Raw genomic sequence first — 12,078 nt, 5'->3', positions numbered from 1 at the left:
CCTGGTTTGAAAGGTGAGGTTTGAGTTATAAATGCTTTGAGTGTTGGTTGGACAAGGGATTTCTTGGCTATTGGTTTTGGTTTCGGTTTCAGCATTTGGCACTGTTTGAAACTGCTTAGAATGTCTGTGGGATTAGGTGAGCTAGGATCATCAGGTTCAAGTATTGTACAAGCAGATGACTGGGGTATTGACAAAGTAGTGCTGCTGCTTTTGCTAGATGAACAAGGCTGATGACTGACTGGAATCAAAGGTGATGAAAACAATGAACCACTGTTGCAGGGCAAGGAAATTGATTTCTCTGCATGAGCTGGTAAGTCCAAGCCCCTATTTGCTGAATCAAGTTTTCTCTTCTTGGTATTTTCAATAAACGCGGTATGTTTCCCAAGATGTTTTTTCATGTTTGTTGTTGTTTTTGAAGAACCACCTCGCGAAATTTTCGTACTACAAATTTGGCAAATTGCATAATTGTTGTCGTTTGGATCAATAAAAAAATGCTCCCAGACTTCACTTGACATGATCGTAATTAAAAAAACGTAGTAAACACTCGGAAGTATACAATGTTTTTAAAGCATTTTAAAAGCACAGTACAAATACTTCCAGATATACAACAATTTCGAAGTGAAGTCGCTGCAATCAATATAAATTACTTACCTAGTAGGCACGTGTTTACGTTTTGCCGATGCTGCTTTCCTTAGTTGATTCGGCGGCCACGTGCTAGCTATCTAATCTTACTGATTCGGTAAAACTGAACGCGCCAATGACCATTTGTGATAAAATGAAAGCGCCCGTTTTTTTTTCTCGTAGCAAATTGTTATATCGTGCCATACAGCACGGCAGCAAGCTGTAGCAGTGTATTTAATCCATGGATATATACTCTATGGCTACTACATCTATGGTATCTCGTGATGTTATGTTGCTATCCTAAGCCACGCCTAATATATTTAAAGCCGGCAGTAATAAGTGTAACTATTAACAGTCGGGGCATTTATAAGTATATAATCATTTAAAATGTTTAAAGGTATGGTACATTTGTAGGTTACGTTACGCAGTTGTATTATGTTATTGGTACGAGTCCTCGGCGTTTATATTTTCGTTGCGGCGAGGATACAATAAATTTTTATATTCCTTTTTATTACCCTTAATTACCGTGGAATAAAAAAAAGGTTACTGTATGTAAATCAAAACAATATGTAGTTAAAATTACGGGTATATATTTGTTAGTAAACAGACGTGTATAGCTGATTTATGAACAGTAGTAATGGGCAAAAATCTTCACTAAACTTCCGAATGTTTAAAATTTTCAGGGAAAATTATTTTAGAAAGCATATTATGCTGGTTTTGGTATTTTTATTCCAGTACCACATATGTTTTGTATGTTTGTAGTTAAATTTTGACGCAAAGATTAGGTTAGGTAATCGAAAATGCAAATAATCGACGTTTTTCCCCGATTCTCGATTCTCGATTAATTTCACAGAATCGATGGGTATCGGGGTATCGAAGAATCAAATTTCCCATCCCTAACTATTATTTGTAATTTTGATTGTCTGCTCTTTGTTTTACTGAATTTTTTTTTCTGTTTGTTTAGTCTGTTGTAGTCCCGGCAAGTATGTGGTTAAGGCTGCTTACGTATGTTGGCCAATTGTGGTAGTGCCTTCCTGTTGCAGTGCTTCCCTTCTCTTGGTGCCTACCGGAAGTCAGTACTCACGTATTTGCGTGACTATATTGTCTTATGTATTTGTGCCATGCCCACAATAAAGGTCCAACTGTTGATGAGCATGTAACACATTAAAAAAGATATAAAATAAAATATGTATTAATTCTGGAAACTTGGTCAGTCAAACAAACATCTAAAGGGCCAAATGTTTACACTATAATTCTATTTTATAATTTCTTGAACATTATTTTACTTTTGACCTTTGACACCTAGATTACAATTTGAGGGGTAGATTCTAGGTATTTTTGGGGTTTAAATGCGAGAAAATAGGAATTTGATCCATTTTTATTATTATTATTAATGTTAATAATACAAAAATTTCTTCCTTATCACTTCCTTACCAGAGGTGCACAGCAAACGTTCTCTTCCAGTCCAGATTCTTGAAAACGTTTATCATCCCATGTTTTGATGAGAAAATTGGCATGCCCGAAACTAGTAGGAACATGCGTAGCCTTTTAGGGTTGACAAAGTAGTCCAGTTCAACATAGTTCCAATCAGCCAGACACTGCTGCACCGTCTTGTTGACCTTTGGGGTGCTGCCAGTAAGGCTGAGTAGCATGGCCGCAACATGGTCTCCTGGAAAATAACACAAGCAAAGATATTTTTTATATTTTTATTTTATATTTGTTACATGCCCACCAACAGCCAAGGACTTGGGAGGTGGGCACGAGACATACATATATGATAAGGACAGTAATGATTCATGCCGCTATATACAATACAAAACATAAACAACACAAAAAAGAATGAAGATACAATACATCAGAGTTGTTATAAAACAATGAGACTATCAACAAAACTTTGAATTAGGAAATGTGTTTATATAATGGCAACTTTTAATTAACTACAAGAAACACTAGGAATACTAGTAAGTATGAAATAAATTATGTTACAAATCAGGACAAACAGACCAGGATAACATGTTTAATATATTGTAGTTTGAAAATAGTAATAAAATGAGATTATTAATATTATTATTATGGAGAGTACAGAATGTTGAAAGGAGGCAATTGTTAAATTGTGAAACTCTCAGACCGGTGTTATTGAGGAGGTGGTACATTTAATTTCAAAACTATAGCAATTCTGATCAAAAAGAGAATCAAGATAAGTTATAAGGTCAGCAAGTAATGTTAATGAGGAATAGGGAAATTTCTTAACAGTAATCAGCTGAATTAATTTGTTTTGTACACTTTATATTTTATTAATATAGGATATCTTAATGTCATTCCAAATAATTAAACAGTATTCAAATTGAGATCTTATTACGAAAAAATAAAGGGAAAAAACAGAATCAGAATTTATAGAATAAAAAGTGATTCTTTTGATAATAGAAAGTTTCCTTCGACAAGAGAAGTATAAATAATCAACATGTTTATGAAAATATAATTTAGAATCTAATACTAGACCTACATATTTTATACAAAAAAAAGATTTAGAAAACCATCACATTACATAATCACATTATTAGCCATTAAATTTTTTATTGTGTATTCCATAAGGTAAAAAAAATTCTATGAGATAGAGAAAAAAAAAAAAAAAAAAAACTTGTTTAGTTTGTAACAACCCAGATTACAGCCTTCCCCATGCAATCCAGTAATAATATAATTTGTTATAAATTTTTTGTCACATTTCAAGTTGGATGTAAAGTTTTTCCTTTTAGAAGTTATTGTGAACGTAATTCACCGAGTTTATTGTTTTTATTTTTAAAATGCATAAGTTTATTTTTGAAGTAATTTTTTTTGCTGGTTTCTTTGTGTGGGAAGGCATGCTGACATAATTCTCCTTCGTTATTTCCATGACTGAGGCTTTGTTTCACACGCTAGGCGTTTGAGTCACTGTCACGGGAGTATGAGAGAGAGAAAATTGCTGCATCGTGGGAACAGAAGTAAGAATTTCGTGGAAGTTTCTGTTGCCATGCGCCATGATTGGCTGAAAATTCCGTCAGCGAACCAAGGACACTGCCCGCACAAAGGGAAGGAAGGCTGTATATTAGTCATTGTCTGAGCACCGTGCCGAGTGGTCATTGTTGAACACCGGGCTGAGCAGGCCGTGGTCGGGCGATGGCTTCGTATTTTCTTTTCTTGATGTACAATTAAATTCTTTTTTGTGTTCTATTGTGCGGAAGATATTTTGATTTTAAGTGTAAATAAAAAACAAAAGAAAATACATGAATCATTGCATAAGAACTTCTTCGTGACCTGCTACTAACCTGTATGTTCCCTCATCACCTAAGATTGAGTTAGCCGGAGGTGGTGAGTGGTAACAAGTTTCATTAATACAAAAGTCTGATATATTGTTTCATCTTCACTTTGTTAAACAATAGAGTATTCATACAAAACTATAAATGGAAATATATTAAAAATAAAAATGTAGATGCAATTTTCTGGTAAAGTCATGTCAAATTAGCCATCTCTTTAGATTAAAAACAATGCACGTGCACAACAATATTTATAACATCAAGAATATGTATAATACTCGTCCAATTGAACCCATTACACGAAGATGTGGATGCCTTAGCATTTTTGCAAGCTGCCTCTCACAATGCCTAAGTTTCCACCATGTATTAATAGATCCTTATTTTGCACATGTGCACACTGCTTATTTGCCAACTCAACTACTCCCCAATCCGCTTCCTCTACCTAGAATGAAAACTGTGAAACCTCAGAACCTCAGATATAAACAATGGTGTCCACATATGCTGTGTTACTGTCTTCTGTAAGCAGTAAATAAAAAAAATAAACTGTTCCCCCAAGTTCTCAGAATCTCCTGTAGCACTAATTCTATTATTTACTGGCTAAAAACAAGTACCCTACACCATATGCCAATTAACTGTTTTGAAGCTTGCTGTGATGGAAAATATTGCTGTTCGTGCACATTTTAATTGTGTGTGTATGTGGCAGAGTGTAACTGCTGCCTACTGAAATTACTATGGCCAGTTGCACCATCATAGTTCAGGCGTGATCTTGTTTCATAAACTGGTTTTATCATAGTTCAATCACATTTCCTGTTGTACCATTATGTTAAGAGCGCTGGGAACTTTATAAGACGAACTAACAGTCTTGGCAGTTCCTGATGATCTCATGTTAATACAGCGCAAGCATACAGGTCCAGAATTTTTACGGACTTTATGCAGGTTAATTCAATCTGATGTAAATATAAGAGAATTATTAACAAAATTTTAAAAAATATATAATAAATTTTGGAAAAATACTGGTGTATCAGTGTTACAAACACTTACATGAAAAATCCATATATTGTTTTAAATGCTGTGCCGAATCAGTGCTACTTTAGGCACAAATTTTTTTATTTTCTTAGTTTTACAAAATTTTAAATTTTTTTATAACTTTAATTTTCCTCTTTCGCCCGCTGCTTTCGCCTCATCCAAACTTGTTCGGTCGAGTGTACCGGCAGGTTAGCTTGTTGAGCAGTATAGTGCTCTCACCGCCGTTTCCCACCAAATTTGCTGGGTCTAGCCGACTACAGGGCTACCATCAGCAACGGTATCCACTGGCCATCGCGTTTCGTCACGAGTTTAGCGCTACGCGTGACGAAAGTAGCCGCCCTAAGCTTCCCATGGTCGCCTCCACCCCTTCTCGGAGGTGTGCTGAAGTTTGCGGTCTCTAACACGTTTTGGTGTCCTTTTTTCAAGCTCCGCCGCACGTCCCAACGTCTGGCCGGCGAACTCTCCCAGGGCAGGTCATTCACCGGACATACCCCCCACCCCCTCCTGGTCCACAGCGGTCATCGGCCAGCCGCGGCAATGACCAACTTCAAGGCTAAAATCCCCCACCCCCGTGCAAAATGGCGGCCACCAAGTGCCGCGATGGTCTCTGCGAGACTCCGATCCGCATGCCCACACCATCTATCGGCGAAAGGACAAACCGAGAGCGAGAGCGCACTACTGACCATCCTATCCCCACCAGGAGAAACAGTCGACCTCACACTCAGTCGATAGGTCGCAGGAGCCTTTTTTTTCTTTCGGAGCCCTTCGGAGCACTTCGGGTTTCCCGATCCCCTCCTCCAGAGGAACAGACGACCGGGCTTATTTTAAGTTAGCGTCCCGGCGCCATTTGAGGGATTTTTAGGGCAGCTCTCGTCCAGCGCGCATCTCCACAACAGGTCGCAGTAACGACCAGCAGCTATCGTGATCCGCTTTCGGCAATAATGTAGTTGCTTTCTGAGCCAGGCCATGTCGCCTAGATTTTTTTTAGTTTTTCTTCGTAGCTGGCCAAATAGTTAAGTGTAACTTTAGTTTTTTGGTTTTCGTCATAATTATTTCTTCTATGGCTACCGCGAGCTCCCGCGCCGCGCGTCCCCGGATCACCCCCAGGGACAGCCACTATCTACTTCACCCTGCCAGCTAAGGTAAGCGGCACTTCGTCCCACACAAACCTGTTAGGTTGCCTTTTTTTGGGGCTTAACTTCGCCCAGCATAAACTGCCTGCTAACCAAGCTAATCCATGTGGATTATTGGTTATAGGCAGGGTTCCAGAATCCCAGAGAGTTCCAGAATCCCAGAGTACTCAAGAATTCCAGAGTGCTTCAAGGACCCCAGACCAGTTCAAGATGGCGGCCCAGTTTCGGCACCAGTTTTTGCACCTCAAAATGTAACTCATAAGCCTCTATAACGGAGTCTCCCTCCATCTTTCGGCACCCCTCAAAAAGAAGTGAAGAACAGCTTTATAACTCCACCAGTTTTAGGACGTTTTCCTTATTATTATAAAATATTGTATTTTAAACACATATATTTGTTTTATGAGCCTGCGAGCTCAATGTTCCTAAACAGTTGAACTTAGTATAGCATGAAATGGTGATCCCCCCCTCCCCGCCCCCTTTTTTTTCTATTTTATTCGTTAGTGTACTCAATGTAATGTATCAAAAATAAGAATCCAACATTGTTACCAGTTTGGTCTGTAATGCCGTAAGATATTTTCAAATGTAAGAAACCGGCAATGAAAAGATACTAAACTACTAATCAACAGTAAAAGCCTCTAATGAAACCAAACCATACAATTGTGTTCATTTGCTGCTACTTGAAACCACAATCCACGTAACCTTTCCTACTGTCAGGGAGGTTAATTTTAAATTGTGTTGAAGCGCCCGCCGCGCTTCTGTGACGTCATCTCCGTGCCGCAGCCTTCCTTTCCTTCTCCCCTCTTACCCCCTCTCCGCCTCAAGGTGCCAATTTCCCCTTCCCTTTCTTTCCCCCTAGCCTCTCCTCAATTGTAGCGACTGCAACGCCATCTAGCGAATAGTATAAATGAGCGCGTATAACTTTTAATTGTCTATTTCGTGGGTCTCTCTTGGTGGAAGCAAGTCGTCTCTGGCCCGGTCGAGGGGCAGCTCGTCTAGGTAAAATTCTTCAGGAGACGGAGTTAGTGTGTGCACACGATGGCCGTGCGAGTAACGTAAATATTAAATATGCTTGCCAGCCTTGATTTTCATGTAGCCATCCCTTTTGACTTTGACCTTCACTTAATTTATTTTTCTTTGTGCTGGAAGCATTTGCTTACTCCCTCCTGCATGTGGTTTTGATTTTAGTTGCTGCGCGACTTGCATTGTCGGCAGTGGACTCTTAACTTATTTCAACGGCATCCAGACCACGCTTTGATTGCTTTTGGTTTAGAAGTAAGCACGTTAAGTGCCCGATGCCGCCCTTGTATTTGTTTTTTCATAAGAGCTTTCAGCTCCGTATGACGTAATTTTACGCATCGTTTTGCCTCGATTTTGCCCTCTTTCTTTTCCTCCCAGCTGTACCCCCGACCGGAGCCATTTGGTTAAGGCATACCCCCCGTGATCTAGCATATTTTGTTTGAGCACTTCTCTGTATTACGCTTACCTAGCCTTGGCAGTGAATGTCATCATGACGAGACCCACTGAAAATTGTAGCTGTAACAAACCATGTAACCGATCCCTCGCTTCTCTCTTGGGCTTGCATTTCTGTCCGCGGGACTACGCTCTCTATGAGTAATAGATATTTAATATGTTTTTTTCGAGGAGTGCACAATTAACGTTATATTAGGTGTTGGTTTATTTTGTAGTACATAATTCCTTGCCCCTACACGTGTTTGGACCGCTCGTATAGTCTGTATGTATATTGAGTCAGTTCCTAAAGTTGTTAACAGCAACGTACGTCTTGTGAATCACGTGTGTAATGACATAATGTTCACTATGATTTTGGTCTTCGCTCGCCTCCGGGCCGTAACGTAATGCGTACGCACGTATACTTGAATATTGGTTTCTCTCCTCTCTTATAGTGTGTGGTAACTGAGTCATAATTTCGCACAGAAAATGAGAAAATGTCTATCCCCATTGTTAGAGGCGACTGTTTTATACTGCATGATCCAGGGCATGCCTAGGAAATTCAACTTGTAACGGAGAGAGAGAAAGAATATTAACTTGTTGCTTGTTGCTTGTTGTTTCGTACGACTGTAAGAGATACGCAGTAGTAATTTGTTTGTTGAATCAGAGTACCTTGGGCACAAGGTTCACCCTAGTTTTTTCCATAAGTAAGGACTCAGTAAAGACATAAGGAGTGAAAATCATTGTGAAGGGAATAAACTTCATTAAATGTATGCTAATTTGTATTTGCTACGCACATGCCTCTAGCTGGCATCGAATCCGTTGACAGTGTATGTATATGTGTTAAGTTTGCGAAATTATAACGTTGTTGAGTGCGACTCATGTTCTTTATTTGTATTTATGATTTATCACTTTCTGCTTAACTGTCTTTTCTAGCAAAGACCCCACACACGATTTTCTTGTGCCCCCATACACTTCGCTTGCATGAGTAGGATAATCAGTAGGAGTGTTTGGTGGCGCATGGATGCACCCTGGTGGTATGCTTAACTGGATACCCCCACGCTGCAAAACTGCGCTACTCTGCTCTTTAGGCAGATTATAGTGATAAATCCGTTTGTAATGTTTGTTTCGGTGCACCATGGCCGTCTCCGTGAGCTGGGTTTACCAGTTGCACAAGACCGATTTGGCGCTGCATCTCGAGGAAAATGGTCTGCCCGTGGCGGACACCGATACCGTCGCCGAGATGAGGGCGCGTTTGGTTGACTACCTGCGTAAATCCGCAGGAGCCGCATCTGAAGTCACGACCAGGCAGCCCCCAGCTGATGTGAGTCCTTCCTCGTCCTCATTTAACATAAAACTTTTTTTTGCCGCCCTTAAAACCATCCCGTTCCTGGGTGGAAGTGATCCCAGGCAGATCTTAGATTTTGTGATTAAGGCTGAGAGCCTGCATAAATTAAATTTAGTTCCACTTGAGGCTTTTCTGAAAGCACTCTTAAGTAAAGTTACGGACATCCATGTACCTCTGTTAAATGAGGCCATTGCTCAGGGTACGAGCTTTGATAAGTTTAAAAAATCACTGGTATGTTCAGTGTGTCCGCCTAGGGTTCTAGATGCCTGTAAGAGGGAGCTAGTGTGGCGCTTCCAAAACCCAGATGAAACCATTATGGAATATGTCACGTCGGTTACCGCGTACGCGGGAGCCTTAGAGCTGGGTACCCCGGAAGAGGAGTTTGTCCAACTTATTTTGGGTAATTTGGCCCCTGTGGTGTGGCAGAACTGCTCGATGCTCGCTCCTCCCACCTCGCTCGCAAGCCTACGGACTTGGGCGGGCGAAGTGGAAAGTCGCCTTGTTTCTCTTGCTAAGTATCAAGCTGAGTTCCCGGCAAAGCGCCCCAGCTCGGTGAAAAATGACTCTCGTTTTGACGGACGTATTTTTACGTCGCAGTCCGCCCCCCCCGTTCTCACTCCCCGTAGCCCGAAACTCCGTGACGTGGCAGACACCTCCACGCCTCGTGTGTTTGACAGCCTGCCTCGCGGCGAGCGTTCTGCCCATTTCACGCCTGGGCCCGAGGCGCGGGCCGCAGCTCGCGCGGCCATGAGTTTACCGCCTGAGGTAACCGCGCCCGTGGGCTCGCGGTCCGCGACCTTGACCCAGTCACGGCAGCTAGTGACCTTGGACACCCGCCGCGGAGCCGGCAGGTGTGCAAATTGTAGCGCCTTTGGACACGTCACGTATGAGTGTACTGTTCCGCGGGTGGAAATAAATCAACGTAGATGTTTTCGGTGTAAGGCAGTGGGACATTATAGGAGCGACTGCACGGGAACTGAGAGACAGCCTCGTGCGGAAAACTAATCTGGACGGGACGGAAAAGAGGTCGTATCCGTCGGCTACTCAAAAAATCCTCTGAACCCACTCATTTACATTTCCTCCCAATTAAAATTCAGAAACATTTATTTCCAGCCTTAGTCGATACCGGTGCTACCCGGTCTGTTATTAGTGAAAAATGTTTCATCACATTAGTGCAGTTGTACCCTCAACTTTCACAACGAGTTGTATCGGATGATTCCGTAAGGAATATCGTTGTCGCTAACGGGCAAGGCATACGCACATGTAAATCTATTATAATTCATTTTAAAATCCATGGATTTTCCTGGAGTTGGCCGTTTGTCGTTGTCCCCGGGATTTTGCCGAATCTAATCCTTGGCTTAGATTTTTTGGGCAAATCACGCTGTCGACTCAGTCCCGCCAACCATGAATTGCAATTTGATTTCGCTCCTGCTGTAAAAATTCGTTTGCGTCATGAGGTCCGCGAACCCATAGTTATGAGTTGCAATGATTCCGATAACGCGATGCGCGATCAAGCCATCGCCGCTCTCGTGCGGGAGTTTCCTGACGTGATAACACGTAAGATCGGCAGATGTGACATCTTGCCTTTTCGTTTTCATGTTACCGACGAAGTGCCCGTTTTTGCCAAATATTTGAAGGTTTCTCCCCCTAAGCTGCAGGCCATGCGCGCCATTATCGACAGATTACTCGCTGCCGGCGTCGTTACCCCTTCGACATCCGAGTTTTGCACCCCTACTTTTTTGGTTGCTAAGAAGGGGGGCTCTGAGTGGCGCCTTGTGCATAACTTTAAACCTCTCAACAAGAAGGTAATTCATCCAGTTTGGCCAATACCGACGGTAGAGAGCGCCTTACAACACTTGGGTAAAGCAAAAATATTTTCCATCATCGACCTCAACGACAGTTACCATCAATGCTTGCTTGATCCCGCCTGTAGAAAATACACTGCCTTTTCAACCCCTTTTGGCCACTACGAATTCAACAGAATTCCGATGGGTGTAAGTTTCGGGAGCGAAGCCATGAGCCGTGTTCTGGAACATGTGCTAAGCGACCTTAAATACAAATTTGTTTTTAACTATATCGACGACATAATTGTATATAGTAATTCACTTTCAGAACATCTTGATCACCTTAAGCAAGTCTTGGCACGTCTGAGAAACGCGCATCTTACTGTTAATCCACATAAAATTTCCTTGGCACAAGACTCAGTAAAATTTTTAGGCTATGTAATTTCAGAAGGGAAACTTCACATGGATCCGGATAAGGTCGCCCCCGTGGCTACTTTTCCGCGTCCAAAGACTTTGAAGGGAATTCAAAAATTTCTCGGCATGCTGGGGTATTATGCGCGTTTTATCCCAGATTTTGCCACGATTTGCGCGCCGTTGAATCGGTTGCGAAAGAAAAACGCTGCTTTTGTTTGGGGTGAGGAACAGGAAACGGCCTTTCAATCTCTAAGAAAATGTTTGTGTTCCGCCCCCGTGTTAATTCTCCCCGACTTCAATAAACGTTTTGCCCTGCAGGTTGATGCTTCCTCAGTAGCCCTTGGAGCCGTCCTCGGACACATGGAGAACGGAAAATTGAGACCAATTGCTTTCGCAAGTCGAACCCTCTCAGAGTCAGAGCGCCGCTTGGGCACCTATGAGAAGGAGGCCCTTGCGTGCCTTTTCGGACTCGAAAAATTCGAGTGTTACTTGGATTGTAGAGAGTTCGACCTGTATACAGACAACCAGGCCTTAAGTTGGCTGTGCAATCATCCCTCGCAGCTCGGGAAGCTTGGGCGTTGGATACTGCGGTTGTCAAAATTCCGATTTGTAATCCATCACCTAAGAGGTGCGGAGAACGTTGTGGCCGACAGTTTATCTAGAATGTTCAACCCGGATGATTTTGAAATTGATAACCCTTCCCCCCCGGATGCGGTTGAGTTTATTTCGGTGTGCAAAATCTTCCCCGAATCCTTCATAAACCTGAAAGCCTGCCAGCAGGATGATCCTGCATGTATTCGAATCCGGAACGATTTGCAATGTGGAATGGCCTTACCCTTTGCCGAGAAGGATGGGTTGTTAGTGTATGCTGGCCCGTCAGGACGAGCTCAGAAAGTTGTCGTCCCTGAAAAACTTAAGGGTATGATTATCACATATTTCCATGCCTCACTTGTGGGTGGGCACATGGGAATAGATAAAACATATCGTAAAATTGCCCAACATTTTTTCTGGCCAGA

The 12,078-nt window shown here is 42.0% G+C and overlaps 1 protein-coding gene across 2 annotated transcripts in view; it reads right to left on the bottom strand.

Moving 5' to 3' along the window:
- LOC134541911 (nuclear pore complex protein Nup98-Nup96) overlaps window positions 1–12,078 on the bottom strand; it is a 182,432-nt gene that overhangs the window by 21,120 nt on the left and 149,234 nt on the right. For both annotated transcript variants that reach the window (XM_063385654.1, XM_063385655.1), the window contains exon 24: window positions 2,056–2,290. In XM_063385654.1, coding sequence (XP_063241724.1) covers window positions 2,056–2,290 — 235 coding nt within the window. The remainder of the gene's footprint in view (window positions 1–2,055; window positions 2,291–12,078) is intronic.

Source organism: Bacillus rossius, assembly GCF_032445375.1.
Source record: "Bacillus rossius redtenbacheri isolate Brsri chromosome 4 unlocalized genomic scaffold, Brsri_v3 Brsri_v3_scf4_2, whole genome shotgun sequence".
NCBI classification, from domain to species: Eukaryota; Metazoa; Arthropoda; class Insecta; order Phasmatodea; family Bacillidae; genus Bacillus; species Bacillus rossius.
Note: the sequence above shows the minus strand (reverse complement) of the source record. Positions and strands in the feature narration are given on the sequence as shown.